A 17,960-nucleotide genomic window follows, 5' to 3' on the forward strand; every position below is an offset into this window, starting at 1 on the left:
AGTTGGGCTTCCTGCTCAGTAGGGAGTCTGTTACTCCCTCTCCCACTAATCCTCCTCCCCACTTGTGAGTTTTCTCTCTCTTGGTCTCAAGTAAATCTTAAAACTAGTTTCAGGACTTTATATATTATTTGTAGTGTTTACTTGAAATCCAACTGTTGGATTACACATAAGAATGTCTGCCTTTATTCTCATCCCATTGCAAGAGGCAAAATTAGTAAAAATCTGAAGTATTTAGAAATATTTCTACACTTCCTCTAAACTCAATTAAAATTTTAATTTCTTAGAATTAAATATTAATATTTGTTTTCCATACAGGTGGTAGAGTATTTGGAGTATTTGTATGTAGATAAATATATGCTACTTAGGAGCACTTGACTAGCTCAGTTGGTAGAGGATGACTCTTGCTCTTGGTGTGGTAGTCCCACACCAAGGGTAGAGGGCACAGTTTACTTAGGAAAAAAAAAAGTGTGTGCGTGCGCACACACACACACACACACACACGGTATTTAGTATGATGTGGTGCAGAGATGTTAATTTGGCATCATGGAACCAAAACTTGAAGGTCTAGGCCCTGCAGATTTTTAAACAAGTCCATGACTTGCAAGAGTTTAAGGACCAGTGGTTTAGTGAGACATGGCTTTTGGAGTCAACTTAACCTATATTTGGCTAGAAAACATTTTCAAGCATTAAATGATGATTATGCACTTTAGCATCTAAATCCCTCCCTTGATGAATAGGGCATTTATGATCATATCATGAATTCTGGCATTGGTTTATAAGGTCAATTTAGGCCTTCTGGAAAATCTGCCTTGTATACCTTCAAAAAGATGTTTATAAAATTAAGAAATATGAAGATAATTCAGTCAAGAAACTTTTTTGGAAATACACTCTGATAGAGTCAGACATTACAGGTTGATTCAACTCTCAATATAATGACATATGATTTTTTTACTTAAGTCGAGAAAAATTGAAATAAAAAATACAGACTTAGGGCACCTAGGTGGCTCAGTCGTTAAGTGTCTGTCTTTGGCTCAGGTCGCGATCCTGGGGTCCTGGGATCAAGGCCCACATGGGGCTCCCTGCGCAGCGGGAAGCCTGCTTCTCTTCCCCCTGCTTGTGTTCCTTCTCTCTCTCTGTCAAATAAATAAATAAAGTATTTTAAAAATATATAAACCATTATACCCCATCATTAGTATTTTCTCCCCAAAACTATAATGTTTTTATTCTGTTTGGGGGAAAGGGCTATATCAATCTTATATTCTAGGAATGTACTGCAACTCTGAACTTACAGAACTAAATAGTATCAACCTGTGGAGGTAGGTGGGTGCAAAGTAGAAGGACAGTTACTGTCTTCTAAAAGTAAGTGATTATGGGATGCCTGCGTGGTTCAGTCAGTTAAATGTCTGCCTTTGGCTCAGGTCATGATCCCAGCATCCTGGGATGGAGTCCTGCATAAGGCTCCTTGATCAGTGGGGAGCCTGCTTCTCCTTCTGCCTGCTGCACCCCCTGCTTGTGCACACTCTCTCCCTTGCTGACAAAATCTTAAATAAAAGGTGATTTTGGTGATTTGGGGGTACCTGGGTGGCTCAGTGAGTTAAGCATCTGCCTTTGGCTCAGGTGATAATCCCAGGATCCTGGGATGGAGCCTCGGGTCATCTGAGGACCCCTCCTCAGTGGAGAGCCTACTTCTCCTTTGCCCCCTGGCCCCCTACTCCTCCCCTGCCATGCTCTTTATCTCAAACAAAATCTTTTTTTAAAAAAAGGTGATTTTAAGTATATGGTTCATAAAATTCAAAAACCATATTCAACTTCCATGTTTATAGTAAAAAGATTACAGATTAAAATCAAGAATATCTTACTATATTGTCAGGTTTCAGGTTCTTTCAGAACACTGGCCAAAAACTTAAAGGGTCGAGGTTGATTGCATGTTCATTACTCTTTGACCTTATGTGTACAGTGAGTAGTTTCTCAGAAAAAGTGTAACTGAAACACGGAGCAAAATAACTATTCTAGTTTGTAATTGTATGAACTAAAGGGCTTCATAAAGGTAGATTGAGGAAAAATGGGAATTCTCTGCTAAGACCACCTGTTTTCTAAAGAAATAACTATTCTAGTTTTCTTAGCTTATGCTGATGATACAGACTTAAAATGCTGTTAAGTTGACTCTAGTTTCAAGAAAAATCTCAGTATAAAACAGTCTTCCGGGCGCCTGGGTGGCTCAGTGGGTTAAGCCGCTGCCTTCGGCTTAGGTCATGATCTCAGGGTTCTGGGATCAAGCCCTGCATGGGGCTCTCTGCTCAGCAGGAGGCCTGCTTCCCTTCCTCTCTCTTTGCCTGCCTCTCTGCCTACTTGTGATCTCTCTCTGTCAAATAAATAAAATCTTTAAAAAAATAAAAATAAAAAATAAAACAGTCTTCCAAGGGCACCTGGGTGGCTCAGTTGGTTAAGTGTCCAAATCTTGATTTCAGTTTAGGTCATGATGTATCAGGGGCCTGGGTCAAGACTGGCTTGGCCTGCCTCTCTCCTTCTGCCTGCGTCTCCACCTCCCACACCCCCAGCATCCTGGCTGGGGCTCACATGGGCTCTCCCTCAATCAATCAATCCTTTAAAAAAAATTAGTCTTGTGCTCGCTTTGGCAGTACATAAACTAAAATTGGAACGATACAGAGAAGATTAGCATGGGCCCTGCACAAGGATGACACGCAAATTCGTGAAGCGTTCCGTATTTTTTTATGCGGAGTGAAATAAGCAGAGAGAGTCAATTATATGGTTTCACTTATTTGTGAAGCATAACAAATAGCATGGAGGACAAGGGAAGTTAGAGAGGAGAAGGGAGCTGAGGGAAATTGGAAGGGGAGGTGAACCATGAGAGACTATGGACTCTGAAAAACAATCTGAGGGGTTTGAAGGGGTGGGGGGGTTGGAGGGTGGGAGAACCAGGTGGTGGGTATTAGGGCACGGATTGCAGGGAGCACTGGGTGTGGTGCAAAAACAATGAATACTGTTACATTGAAAATTTAAAAAATTAAAAAATAAAAAGTAGTCTTCCAAGAACCAAGTGATAGCCTATTTCTTTTAATAGTGAATTAAGTAAATAAATTGTAATAGCTTTTTGGGAGCAGGATTAGACTCATTTCTGTTACATTGGTGAGGCACTATCTGTTTTGTGAAAATAATATTTCACAACTTGAGAAAAGTATTCTGTTGAAGACGTTTTCAAAATTGACATAAGCTATGTAACTGGTCAGATTCTCCTGGGAGATCTTCTATTTTAAAAATGAGAAGACATATTATTTAAGTTTAACACATTGTGAAATACTTAGACAATTTCATAAGAACCTTACAGAAAAACGTTGAAATTCAGCATTGTCAGTAAACCTTCAAATGTTGGCCTTAAAATATTACATGTAGCTAAATTAAAAATACTAATGCTCTAGTTTTGTTAAGATATTCCTTACAATTTTTAATGGATATATAAAGTTGAACCATTTTTGGTATTGTAATTCCCTTCTCTTACCATATAATCAATCCACTAAATGAGGGTTTTTTCTTTTTAATACCACTTAAAAACATGATGGATGAAAATTTTTATTCTAAAATATCTCATATAAAAGCACTTTATACAAAGGTCTGACCTGCCTGTTAGTAGTCAAATATAACTCATTAAGAGGTTCTGTCAACCATACTTTTTCCACCCTCTATTTTGACTAAAAGGTTATGGCTTTTATATGAATATTTTCCATCACAGAAAGTGGAACTACATCTTTTAAGGAGTAATTTTAAACACTTTTAGCTCTCCATTAGCACCACTGGTATTAATTCAGCATTAAAATCTTTAAAGTGTAGGAACCAACCAAGAGTTAAAAAAGAGTTTTAAACCTTTGTGCCCTCCTACTCCCAAAGCACTTCAATGCTAACCACCCCTTCAGCCATCCCCTTTCTTCTCTTACATACGGATTTCTTTTCACTGCTTGAAGTTCAAGTTGTTCCACTTTAGACAATTTCTTTAACTTTTCTCTCAAACCATGGGCAGTTATTATAAATTCCTTTCAGAATATGTTTCCATCCACCTCTTTATTCTCCCTAATTAGAGCATCTTCAAGCGTTAACATTTTGTCAACATTATCATTAAATGCTGACTGTCACATTTCCCAAATAAGCCAGTGCTTAAATACATCAAATACATTTTCCTCTTTCAGTTATTTACAGTGGCTTTGGTTTTTCAGTCATTAATTAGAGTTGTTCTATTAGAAGTGTGATTACCAACTAACCAAACTACCCGAAAGTGCAAAGGAAAACATTCAGGAGATTTACAGTTTACAACCTCAGAAGATAATTTGTGTTGTATGCTACATGTAAGCTTTTAGAATTATTGGCATGGACTCAACTGACATGTAATGTTGGAGTGAACTAGTAAAGCATCTTTAATCTTCCCAAATTCTATTAACATTTTGTTACAAAACTCCAGTAAAAAATAATTTTACAGTGAACACCCATATACCCACTACCTAAATCCTATAATTAACAGTAAATTATACCTGCTTTTTCACATATATATCCATGTATTTTCTAATTATTTTAAATTTAATAGTAAAATTCTGAAAACTGGAGTGCTCATAAGTAGGGTATTCCAATTAGCTAAAGAGTGATCCAGAAAACATTTGTTGAATAACTCTCATGAAACTAATTTTTTCTTTTGAAATTTAGGTTCTGGTCTCAAGCATCAGATTAAAGGAATTTAACAGACACAGATGGTTAAGGAGTATACAGTGAGTAGGACCACTGGAAAAGCTAATGGAGAAGGGCAGTCTCTCTTTGACATCAACCCTTTCATTCTAAAATTTGAGAACAATAAATGCCTGATCACTTAAAGAGTAATGGTAATTTTAACCATTGACAGCCTTTACTTCACAGTAGGATGATCCCCAAAATTGTAGATCTCCAAGGGTTTTTTTTTTTGTTTTTTTTTTAAATACTTTATTTGTCAGAGAGAAAGAGTGCGTGAGCACATGCAGGGGGGAGGGGCAGGCAGCGTGAGAAGCAGGCACCTTGCTGAGCAAGGAGCCTGGCTCGGGACTCAGTTCCAGGACTCTGGGATCATGACTTGAGTTGAAGGCAGACACTTAACTGAGACACCCAGGCATCCCTTGAAGGTTTTGAGAAGAAGAACCAAAGCTCTCTATAATCCCATATTGCTAAGTACAGTACAATAATAATCTTTCTATTTAAAGTTCTTCCTGTTAAAAGGCAATTTTGAGTTCAATTTAAATCAAACACTGGCATGTTGGAAATAATCAAAAGTCGTCAAACTGTCTTCTACCTGCCATCCCCTCCTCAAAGTTCTAGACTGCCAGGAACACATTTGTAATTTGGTTTTGACAACTTATAAGGTTACTCTCTAATTTTAGAAAAAAAGGAACTATCTGTAGTAACTTAAGAATAGCTACGTATGTATGACCAGCTTTGGAGGAATTTGGTAAGTATCTGTTATCTTTACAACCAGATACAAAATACCACATATTTTCTGCCACTTTATGATTAGGTTAGGAAAAATTACTTTCCTGAATCCTTTCTTATACACAAAAGTTTTAACTATGTGAATTACTAGAGAAATAAAGTATTTTCATCATTATTATTTATCAGTATCTTTTAAACTATTATATGTTCACAACACATGATTTAATTAAATGGAGCTTAAGTAGAACACGTAGTCTCCTTTGACAAATATGCACATGCTTTTCTATGTAGGTTACTTCTGCCAGTTCTCCCATTTTTTCTTTCTACCATTACTTAATTCACAGACTATAATTAATGCATATAATCTATGATAAACTACTCCTCTAACAAAGAACTTTAATTTGTGTCACCAATTCTACACTAAGGGAACATTACTATAAACTCTGCTTTAGAAAATGGATTCTAAGATCTCAATAATGAGCCTCATAAATGCAGCACCTTTTATAAATCTTAAATTGTAATTCTGTTTGGGGTTATAACACAAGTTTAAGTTTGACAAATACAATTCCTGGGTGTTGGGAACATTACTTATATGTTTCAGCATATTTAATTTAGAATTCCAAGATAATTGCAAAGGATATGAAAAGTAACTTAATCTGAAAACTTCAGATTTTAATCTGAAAACTTCAGAGATTAATTCAAGACAATCTAATCCAAGAGATTTAAAAAGGGGTTTAGTTGAACCCTAAAAAAACCCAAAAAAAAAAAAAAACTCTATCTACCCCATACCTTCAGAGAATCCTATCTAAAACTTTCAAGAAAGTTTCTTTCAAAGGTAAATTTTTGTGTTGATAAATAGCATTCTATAAAATGTACTCTCAAATTTCCTTTCTAATTTAAAAACAAGTAGTTTCTGAATTACACATGACTTGTGTTTATACACTTCTGCCATCTCATCTCACAACAGAGACATTCTCTTTTCACTTGAAAACTGTTAAATTGGGTTTTTGAAAGATTTATGGATCTAGAGAAAAGGAAGTACAATAAAACAACTTTGAGGAGTTAACTCAGAGATCAGATGCTCAGCAAGGCAGGCCTGTGATTTTATTTTATTTTTTAAAAGATTTTATTTATTTGACAGGGAGAGAGAAATCAAGAGTAGGCAGAGAGACAGACAGAGGTGGGGGTGGGTGGGAAGCAGGCTCCCTGCTAAGCAGAGAGCCTGATGCAGGACTTGATCCCAGGACCCTGGGATCAGGACCTGAGCTGAAGGCAGAGGCTTAACCCACTGAGCCACCCAGGTGCCCCAGGCCTGTGATTTTAAAATGCATTTAGCTCAGCAATGTCTTTCAAAAACTTAAAATATATGGGAGGAGGATGAGACCCTGTGGAAAGGATTAGCCTTTCCACACACAAGTGTAAGTAAATATGTTTGATTCCCTTTGATATCTGAAGCGGGTATCAGTTGCATAAAGGGCATGGAAACTGGGGAGACTTCCAACCTCTAAATAAAGGATAATGTGTATTCAGCAACATAATGGAGGGTCATTAGGAGATGGGAGATGCACTAAAACAGAAGTATAAAAGGTTGGGGGCACCTACCTGGCTCGGTCAGTAGTGCAGCGTGCAAATCCTGATCTTGGGGTCGTGAGTTTGAGTCCCACAATGTGTGTGGAGATTACTTTAAAAAAAAGTTATAAAAGGTCAGTTTTACCTAGTCTGAAATCTTGGACTAACAAAGAGTAAATAAGCTTTATTTACTCCCTTCACCACATGGGCCCCCCTGCTATCAGAATTCGAAACTTGAATTGGAACTCTCTCCTAACATAGACTTTTACAGGTAGGTAGAGAACGAAGTACCATTTACCAGTTTCAGAGGAAATACTTTTTTTTAAAAAGATTTATTTATCTATTTGAGAGAGAGCACGCACGAGAGGAAGGGGCAGAGGGAGAGGGAGAGAATCTCAAGCCAGCTCCAAACTGAGCGCTGAGCCCAGATGTGGGCTGGAGGTGGAGCAAGATCTTATGACCCTGAGACCACGACCTGAGCCAAAACCAAGAGTCAACGCTTAACTGTGTCACCTAGGAGCCTCCAGAGGAAATACTTTTGAACTCAACAACTAATTTGCTGTCATAGGTGAAGTTCAGAGTCCACAGGAGGCAAAAGGGATGAGGTCAAGAGTACTGGTAAAGGTTTTAATTAAGCCTTCTGAGAGAAGTAGAGAGGCTACCTAAAGACAAACTACTTCGGTTCCATTTTCATGCTGTAATTACTGCTTCTTTGCACTATTACCAAAACCGTACTTGTAGGTCTGACCTGTCTTCTACTTGCTGTGTATTTCCATGTGGATAGCTCACACACCCCTCCACGTTCAACATGCAAATCAAAAGTGCCTTCCTCTATAATTTGGATCCCCCTCCAGAGTTCCCTAATTGCCAGTTTTGTCTTCCTAATTGCCCAATTTAAAAACTCTTTTCTTACCCTCCATGCAATTGCTCAATGCTTAATTCTACCTTCAAAACATCTCCCAAGTAAGTCCACGCCTGGGTGTTCCCTCCAATAATGTCCTTAGGCTCATTTCTCTAATTTTAAACTACCAACAAATCCTTTTTCCTCAAGCTTTCCCTTTCCAAACTGTTCTATTTTCACCAGTTTTCTTTTTGAAGCAGGAATCTCTTTCCCTTGCTCATAAACCTTTGACAGCTCTGCCATTCTTGCAGAATCAAGTTGCATCTCTTACTACATTCACGACCCTCCCGGTTGTTACCACAGTACACCTTTCAGTATATTGTGTCTTTCTTTGTGCTTATCTTGAGCTACTGGATACTCCCCGTCAATTTTACACCACTGTCTATACAGACTTTTACCTCTGACCATTAGTTTCCTTTTCTTTACACATCAGATACTATGTCAAATATCTTAAGGCCCAACTCAATGCTACTTCTGAGGCGTCAGATTCCCAACTAGACAATCCCTACTCACCAGAACTCCTCACTACCTTCTGGAAGAAAACACTGACTTCACTTTTGTTTTCACCTCTTCAGGCATGTGTTGTTGCAGGGAAGCAGAATGCGGTTTGCGTTTTGGTTAGTTGTCATTTCTTCCCCAGCCACCCATATACTTTCAGGGCTGCCATTTATCCTTGTTTTTCCTGAACATACCTCACACGTTAAGCCCCCACACATTAAACTGTAGGCATTCTGCTCAGAAATGTCACAAAGGAGCTGGGAAATGTCAAACAAGGGTGGGGAGGGGTGGCTGAGACAGTTTTATTTTCCATAAGACAGGGACTCTGTATGAGTTTGTTAGGAATTTTTATAATCTTATAAAGAAATGTGTTGTCAAACCTGTGCAAGAATGAACCATTTTCTGGAATCAGACTGGGAGAGAGGTCAGATCTAAAGCGACCCATTAGTTTTAATATTTACACATTACAAAGGAGCTGGGAAATGTCAAACAAGGGTGGGGAGGGGTGGCTGAGACAGTTTTATTTTCCATAAGACAGGGACTCTGTATGAGTTTGTTAGGAATTTTTATAATCTTATAAAGAAATGTGTTGTCAAACCTGTGCAAGAATGAACCATTTTCTGGAATCAGACTGGGAGAGAGGTCAGATCTAAAGCGACCCATTAGTTTTAATATTTACACATTACTAGAAAAAATTAAAATTGGTGACCAGTATTGAGGGAATTTTCAAACTATGGTCTGAACTTCTAATATGAGTTTTCCTTACTATTTTTGAAGAAGGTATTTGCATATATGTGAGCAGGAATGGAGCCACATACAGAATGCGAACATCAGATAGAAGTTCCTTTGCATCTCTAAACCCTTTCGCTTCTTTTCTAGAACTGATGTCCCCACTCAACAACTTGCCTTTATACCACAACTTGAAGCCCTCAAATTTCAAAAGCAGTCCCTTTTTGTAACCTCAGGCCACTTAGTATCTTTTTTCCCTCCATTTCTGGAAGAACCAGTTAATAAGGCAGAAGAAGGTGGCTTTGAGTGAGGACGACCCAAACCCTCCCCCAGACATCTAAATGCTTTTGGTAACATGCAGGGGGTTGAGGGACAGGGCATCCAGAGTCTAGCCTACCACAGCCACAGCTCCTCACAATCTTAATTCTACCATTTTGGGTGGGTTGTCATATGGGACTTCTGGGACCTGCTGCTGGGGACAGAAGCACTGGGATAAAGTCTAGATTTTGTTCCTTCTCAGCACCGAAGTTGAGTTAGGGCTTTTTTTTAAAGAGGGCAGGTAAAGACTAAGTAAGTAAATGCGGGTTTTTTTAACACAGTCTGGAACCACATGTTAGAAAAATACAAATGGTTTTCCCCGAGTGCAGCACGACTGGATCCCATGGTTGTATAGCACTAGCTTTATACTAAAATATTGTGAAAGTTAGGGGGTAATTATAGTCCAGTTGACCCCCGACTAACAGGGGGGGTAAGGGGTGCCAACTCCTGTGCATTCAAAAAATCCCCATGTAACTTTTGATTCCCCCAATCTTAACTATTAATAATCTGTTGACCAGAAGCCTGCTAAGTCGCTGTATTTTCTATCATATCCTGTATTCTTACAATGAAGTGAGCTAGAGAAAAAAAATAAGTCATTGTATCTACAGTATTGTACTGTCTATATAAAAATCCATGCCTAAGTGGACCAACAAGTTTGAACCCATGTTATTCAAAGGTCAACTACATGCCTAACAATCTGAATGCCAAGGCACCAGGTGGCTCCATTGGTTAACTGCCTGCCTTCAGCTCAGGTCATGGTCCCAGGGTCCTGGGATCAACTCCTTGTTCAGAAGGGAGCAGGCTTCTCCCTTTCCCTCTGCCACTCCCCCTGCTTGTGTTCTCTCCAGTAAATAAAATCTTTAAAAAAGCAAAAAAAAACCTACCCTAAAACCTGAATCTGGTCCTGATAAAATGTATACGATTTGCTTAAAAGATTCTAGTGTTTTTAGTTTATAAACCACATAAACCACCTTAAAAATTTGTATTTTAACTTGCAAACCCCCTTTAAGTCTGGAAAGAATTGTTCCTGTCCATCTTTTCATAGTGCAATTTGATGTTTTATTGCCTTTTTTCCTTTATCTGCCCACAAGGACACTAAAATACTTAGCACTAAGATTAATGCAAGTAAAAGCTCTACATTGTTAGTATCAGCAGTGTCACTTTACCAGTGTTAGTTGAAGTATCAGACTATACACTTGTCTAAAAGCAACTTCAGTATAAAATACTCTACATACGGATATATGCAATGGCACTTCACTATAGAACAAATTTCCACTCACATATAAATACTAGTTAAAATTTATACCTGAAATTGGTGAATTCAAAGTGTTTCCTTTATAATCCCATAAAACCAGTTATAGGAACACTGAAGGAAGAACGTTTTAAAGACTTCAGTAGAAAAGCAGAGGTTTACGGTTAAATAGATTGTCCTGCACTACAGTGTGAATTATGTTGAAACCTAACCTACAATTAATGGTGTTACAAAGTGAAGACCTTGGGAAGGGAGTAGGTTAGGAGGGTAGAACCCTCCAGAATGGATTAATAGCCTTACAAAAGGGGTCCAAGAAAGCTTCCTCAACCTTCCTGCCATGTGACTTAATGGAAGCTTCCTATCTATGAACCATGAACTGGGTTCTCAGACACCAAATCTGGTGGTGTTACTATCTTGGACTTCCTGGGCAACGACAGTGAGAAATTTGTAAGCTACCCAGTCTTTGGTACTGTTACAGCAGTCTCAAGGGACTAGGACCACTAGCAGACTAGTGTCTTACTAGAATACCGAAACTATTCAACTTCTAAGTTTGCTAATACCTTTCACTGTATCATCCATAGTGTAGTTCAGCCAATTTTGTTTACTCTTCAAACCATAAAATCTATTATTTTATCATCTATTTCCTTTACTTAGAAAATCTTACAAAATTTTGCAAGGCCGAAAGCTTCCTGTATTTCGTTGCATTTTTTAAAGCCAGCTGTATGTAACTTGTATGTCGTTAAGTATAGCTTTCTCAGGGCGCCTGGGTGGCTCAGTAGGCTCAAGTCTCTGCCTTCAGCTCAGGTCATGATCCCAGGATCCTGGGATCCAGCCCCACAACAGGCTCTCTGCTCAGCAGGGAGGCTGCTGGCTGCCCCTCTGCCTGTGATCTGCCTGGTCAAATAAGTAAAATCTTTTAAAAAAGTAGTATAGCTTTCTCTATATACATATAAGAATGAAGCATTTTCTAGCCAGGGCCAAAGAATGGTTGGCTGGTATGTGCCATGTAAACAAGACTGCAGGCACTTACATTGACGAGTTTAGATTTTGTGGTGGCTATATTAAGTTTTCATACCCTCCCGGCACAGCTAGCTCATCAGTACCAGTTCTAAGGTTGTGCCCACACCACCTACCTTTGCACCTCCAGAAAGTCTCCCCTACTGTATGAATCAAATGAGTATTTGACTCTATGACCTAAGACTCTTCAGTTTATCTTTTCTTGGAAGGATGGTAATACCTTTCTCAACTATTCCACCTTAAGAGAATCTTATGTACCTTTTATTACCCTTTTTGTATTTCTGAGAATCATATATACCCTCTTAATAATCTTTTCATATGTTAAGTATTGCCTGACTACTCAAAAAAACTTTCCTTTTGTTTCAAGATAAATCTTAGCTTTGTAGAACTAAAAAACATACAGGGAAAACTAGTGCTTTAAAACAAAATTTGAATTTCAAAGTAAAAATACATAATCTACCCTATTTATCTTTTAGCAAATATTAAGAGGTTCAAAATTGCCACCTCTATTTTAACATAAATTATGCTTGTTTTGGTTCAAGAACCACCATTCAAAATCACTGTAAATTTAGTGAACCAAATGTCATTTTCTTTCATTGATATTACAGGGAAAGTTAAACAATGCTTATAAACAGTTCATATATAAAAATATATTATAAATTATAAACTAATCAGTTGTACTTCTTACCACAACCATTCCCACTATAAAATGGGGAATTCCTTCCCTGGGAGGTAGTAGCATTAAACTATTGGACTCTAAATTTCAGAGGGAGGAAGGACAATTAGTGCAATACTAAGACAATTAGTAAAATGGAAAAGTTAAAACCCATCTCCTAGTCATACACTCAAACACGAAAGTCACACACAAAGAGTCAAGACTAGTATAAAAGGGGGGGCCAAATTATTATTATATTTAAAAATTTGATTACAACCAATTTTGTTGGCATTGAAATTAGAGGTATTTTAAATTTGAATGGATAAACCAAAAACCAGAAATTAAGTTTGGTAAAAATGGGAACAGGAGTTTTCCAGTAATTACAGATTAGAAGGCAGAAATCAATTTAGAGAAACACAGACAAACCCCATGTTTACAATGATTGTGCCACGGATTTAAACTTCAGTAGTGCATTAGTAAACTGTTCACATTTAGATCTTCACCTTGAGATAAGATAGCTGTTCTTTAAAAAAAAATCTCATTACCTTGTGCAAATAAATCGGTCTTCCATGTGCCTTAGCACACTTAAAATTTCTCCATTGTATATATACAAAACACCTACCAACTGGTAGGGCAAAATACATACTTTCATAACAAAACTATAATGTACCTCTCAAGTATGAACAATATACACATAATACATGGTATACAGTATTTACAAAATATAAAATATAATACAAGTTGTTTATAATTTTTTTAACTCCTCTTTTGCACTTGTATGTTACAAGGCAAATTTCCATTTCTGTACCAATTTTCTTTTCAAGAGTCCAGGGATTTTGAAAAAACTGTTTTACAGACATACTGCAATCTGAGATCTAAGTTTGAACTTTTAGGAGCGTTTTTAAGTGTACTGCCATCAACTCCCTATTTTGGTTGGAATTTTCAATAGTGCTTCCCATCCAGTGACTAGGAGGCTTTGGAAGAACACTAGGAGAAGGTGGATCACTAAACTTTGCCCCAGCATAATTTTCCTTTTGGTTCACTTCAGTTAGAAATGCTGATTTCTTCAAATGCATATTTTTAATGTTCTCAGTATTTTTAAAAGGCTTTTTTTCCTGCTTCTGGAGTAAATCAGATGAAACAGAATCCTGCCAAAAGTTATTTTCATTTCTTTTTGCAGAGGTGATCTTGGTTAGTGGTAAGTTATATTTGCTTTTCTGTCTGTTTATCTTTGGTTGTTCACACAAGTGTATACCATGAACAAGCTGGCCGTGGGGAATGGCAATTTTCTCCGATTTTCCAATCTTTGATTTTAAAACCTACAAAGACAAGGAACATAAAAGTGAATACAGTCTCATGACAGAAATTAGCCACAAACCTCACACCATGTTATTTAATGTTCTCTTCTCCTGGACTTTAGTTATGGTCTTGATTAAACATGTGCTCACTGCACTGCACTTATCAAATAAGCAAACTCCAAGTTTACTACTAAAAATATAATCATTACTATCACCAAGTGTCAAAGGGAAAATCCCAAAGTAACCCAAGTTCATCATTCTGTAACTGTAAGGAAGAGTAATGAGGTACCTTCCAAACATGTACAAGCTAAACGTGTCAGTGATTTTACACTAGGACGTGTGTAAGAGAAATTTTCACATGCTTTCATTTTGATTGGCTGAATCTGGTTAAAAATAAAATCTATGTTCATAGATTACTATCTTTTAGTCAAGTCTTTTTAGAATTATTCCAGATAAAAACTTAATTAGCAGAAACTAGATTTTAAATGACCAAGTGTTTTGGTAATGGTTACTAACTACACAGAAAAATTATCTCCCAGTTTCGGAAAACAAAATTTCAGAAATTCAAATATTAAAAATTTAAATACTAATCACTTTATGTCTTTCCCTGTTATATCTACTTACAGCGAATATATGACCAGAAAATTGCTCCCACCAGCTCCTACTTCCTGGTTTAACAACTGCTTCAAAAACGTTGCTACACCAATTCTAATCACTTTTCCTAACTCAAAGTGATCTTTATAGGAAACCACGACCGGATAGAAAAGTATACAGTACTTTATTAGATCACTGCCCTTCCAATACCTGTAGTATGGTAGGCAAGCGGGACCCAAAAAACAAACGCTGGGGCGCAAGGTAACATTCCATGTAATTGCCAGAGTTCCCTGTTTTAACTGTTCTAGAAAATAATTATTACTTGTTAATTAGGAAACAAGTAGTACGAGAGTAGACTATTAGCTTATCCTGTATCACAGAGCCGTGGCATTTTTAAAATTTCAATCTAATGTAAGTAATCACAGAGGTCAAATCTCCCCCCCACCCCGCCCAAGGGCACCGCGAGAGAGAACCTGGCAATCTCTCCAATATTCTTCCAACAAGAAATGGCTGTAACTTATTTTCATTTTTTTTAATATCTAATGTTTTAATATTTCACATTTTATTTATTTACTTTTTTGAGAGCGAGCAAGCACACAGGGCGGGGGATGAGGGGGTGCGCAGAGAGAGAAGCAGACTCCTCTAGGAGCAAGGAGCCCGATGCGGGGACTGGATCCCAGGACTCCGGGATCATGACAAAACGAGGGCCTAAGCTCAACCAACTTGAGCAACCCAGGCGCGCGCTTTTCTTTTCCAAGATTTTATTTGTCAGACACGGAAGGAGCACAAGCAGGGGAGCGGACTCCCCGCTGAGCCGCGAGCCAAACGCAGGGACTCGATCCCAGGACTCCAGGATCGTAACTTGAGCGGGAGGCAGACGCTGAAACCACTGGCCACCAAAGCGTCCCTACTTACTTTCATTTCTTTTAAGACAGTTTAAGTCATTGAAACTGGAAGGTTTTATTTTGCTATAGAGGTCAATTTCGTATCATTTTAGCGATTTAATCTCGTTTGAGTTTTCATTTTATCCTAACCCAACAGCATGGCAATCGGGTGGCTTAACGTCAACTCAACTTTTCTAAAAAGTTTCCTCGTTCTGGACACAATAAAACTACCTTCCACTAATAAGGCCTACTACAGCACGGACTGTAAATAAGCCATCCCACTCATCTAACAGACTAGCACGCAAAACATCGTTTCAAACAGGCAAGAACTGCCGCCGCTCCTGCCAACTTCTGAAGTTAAGTAGAGCTAAGCAGGCCGGCCGGCGAGGGGCAGAGCCCCAATCGGGCCAGCGCCGCACACGCAGCACCTCTCAGCCCAGCAAAAAGCCAAAGGGAATGGAGCCGCTCGTAGCCTACTCCAAATCCCCCAACCGGGCGGTGAGGAAAGTGCACGCGTGCCGCCGACTAGTCTTGCAGCTACCAAGGGTCAGGTAGCTGACGGCGGTCGCCCACCCCTTCCCCTACCACGGCCACACGGCCTCACCTCCTTCATGAGCGCCGGAGCGCTGCGCACGTAGCGCGCGCTGACGTCAGCCTCCCGCGGGCCCCTTCCATCCCCCACCCCACCGCGCGCCCGAACACCGAAACCCCCTGGAACGGCGCCAGCCTTCTAAATTGGGGCTGTTGCTGGGGCGCAGCCGCTCCTCTCATTGGCTGGCTCCCGGGAGCCAATCAGCAGCGCCAGCGCATGCCTCCCCCTCCCCCTCCTTCCCCCAGCTAGAACAGAGCGGGCGTCACGGAAACTTCCCTCCCGAGTAAACAGCCGCCCCTCACCCCGCCCCCCCCCGTTCCCGACCCCTCAGAGCAGGGCCCCAAATTCCAAGGCCCGGCCGTGCCCGTCTAAGGGCCAGAACTCAAAAGCCTCCATGTCCCCGTCGCGGTCCTTACCTCTCTTCTGAACAAGGGCTGGCCGGGCGCCGCGGGCGGCAGCTGGCCGGGGAAAGGGCTCGCTTCCTCAGTTTGGGTCGCGGCCGCAGGACCTGGGGCCAAATTGGCCGCCTGGTCCGGGACTTCCTGAGCTCCGCTCGGGCCCGTCGCGGGGTTCCGCCCGCCCTCGAGGCTCGGCCGGTGCTGCTGGTACTGATGGAAGCGGCTGGGCAGCTGCCCCGCCGGGCTGGCTCGAACCCTCTTCTTTCGCCGCTTCTTTGGCGCTGCCCGAGGGGTGCCTCCCGCCGTAGCTAGACTACAGTTGGACAGAGGTGCAGGGGCGCGAGGCTGCGGGGTCAGACAGGGACCGTCTCCCCCGAGGAAGTGAGGGAGGAAAAGGGTAGGGGGCAGTGCCCGGGGGTCCGGGATCCGGGGTAAAGGCGGCGGGGCCGTGGTCACCATCGGGAGGGCCCCGAAGTAACCGCGGGCGGAAAAGCCCAGAGACGCAAGGCGGCCGCCCAGGACAAGTGGCTCCCGCTGGGGAACGGAGACGACGGTCATAGCTCTAGGAAGAAAGTGGCTCAGCAAGAAGAAAAGGAGGAAGTGAAGCCGGCGATCACAGGGCGGCGGCGGCGGCGGCTGCTGCTAAGAGACCCCGAGTGGAGCGCGGACCATGATTCGGGCGGTGGCGGCGCAGCAACAAACAGCTTCAGCCTCAGCGCGGAGTGTTGTTATCAGAGGCTCCGCCCTGTGCCCGCCCACCTCCCTCCAGAAGCCCAATCAGAATGCGACATAACTGGCCACGCCCCTCTGGCTCTCCCTCCACCGCCTCCGAGAGACACACACAAACAACCAGCTTGCTGCAGCCCCGCACAAAGAGCACGCACTGCGCAGGCGCTGCCAACGGGCTCTTTCGGGAAGAGCCGGTCCCGCGAACAATGAAGTTCCGTTTCAGCCCCACCTCCCCCACCCTTCTCCTTACTCGCCCCCGCACCTTGCCCCGAAGGCAGAGGTGGAAGTGCGGGATCTAGGCTGAATTTGGAAAAAGGGATGGGGGCGGGAGAAAGAATCGGAAACATCAAGGCCCCTGATGCTTCCTCAGCTGCTGACCTTGGGGATGTATCTGTTTTATTTCAATCCTAATGTAACAGTATTCTTTTTTTTTAAGATTTCAAAGTGCGTTATAGGGATTTCATTCTTAGCAATTGTAAGGAAATCAGTCCACATTTAAATTATATTTGGGCAAAGTGCGACTTACGTTTTTGGGTTTTGATTTTTGTTTTTTGTTTTCATTTACTCCGGTCACCAACGCTGTTCGTTAGCCACGGTAAAGAGTAAGAACGGAGTGACTGAAATTGGCTCCTTAGTATATAAAGAGTTCCCCATAAATCCGTAACTGAGCAGTGGAAATGTTACTGTCCTTATACTTGAAGAACTGTGAGACTTTGAGATCACAAAACGGTGCCTGACAGGAGAAAGCAAAGGAAGAGGCTTGCGTCTCAGAGGGAGAAAGTGAAACGGCTCTGCAACATAGTCTTGTTTTGCTAGCTGTGTGTTGTGGAAATCTCGCGCATCGTCCCTCCGCACTGCGCTCGCACACACACAAAATATCGTGGCTATTTTATCAACTACTTTTGTGGTAGAAACTGTTCTTTACATGAACTGTGTCATTTGAACTTCACAACATCCCTAAGGAACTGGTACTTTATTTTAGCCCCATTTCATGGGGGGAGAGGGGACAGCTTTAGAAAGGCAAAAAATCCTTGTCAAACGTCATGCAGTAAGTTAATAGAATTTGGAC

At 40.8% G+C, this 17,960-nt stretch overlaps 1 protein-coding gene and 1 non-coding gene across 2 annotated transcripts; one reads left to right on the forward strand and one right to left on the reverse strand.

Moving 5' to 3' along the window:
* Window positions 1-2,623: 2,623 nt before the first annotated feature.
* Window positions 2,624-2,730, forward strand: LOC122897564. Its single transcript, XR_006382555.1, has one exon. It is a non-coding gene; the product is annotated as a U6 spliceosomal RNA (small nuclear RNA).
* Window positions 2,731-12,620: 9,890 nt separating this feature from the next.
* PNRC1 (proline rich nuclear receptor coactivator 1) lies at window positions 12,621-16,883 on the reverse strand. Its single transcript, XM_044245879.1, has 2 exons — window positions 16,181-16,883; window positions 12,621-13,715 (listed from the first exon to the last, which is right to left on the reverse strand). Exons 1-2 carry the CDS (start codon window positions 16,718-16,720, stop codon window positions 13,272-13,274), a joined length of 984 nt encoding a protein of 327 aa, XP_044101814.1. The 5' UTR covers window positions 16,721-16,883; the 3' UTR covers window positions 12,621-13,271.
* Between the last annotated feature and the right edge of the window lie 1,077 nt (window positions 16,884-17,960).

The sequence above is a fragment of the Neovison vison genome, chromosome 1 (assembly GCF_020171115.1).
Source record: "Neovison vison isolate M4711 chromosome 1, ASM_NN_V1, whole genome shotgun sequence".
NCBI classification, from domain to species: domain Eukaryota; kingdom Metazoa; phylum Chordata; class Mammalia; order Carnivora; family Mustelidae; genus Neogale; species Neogale vison.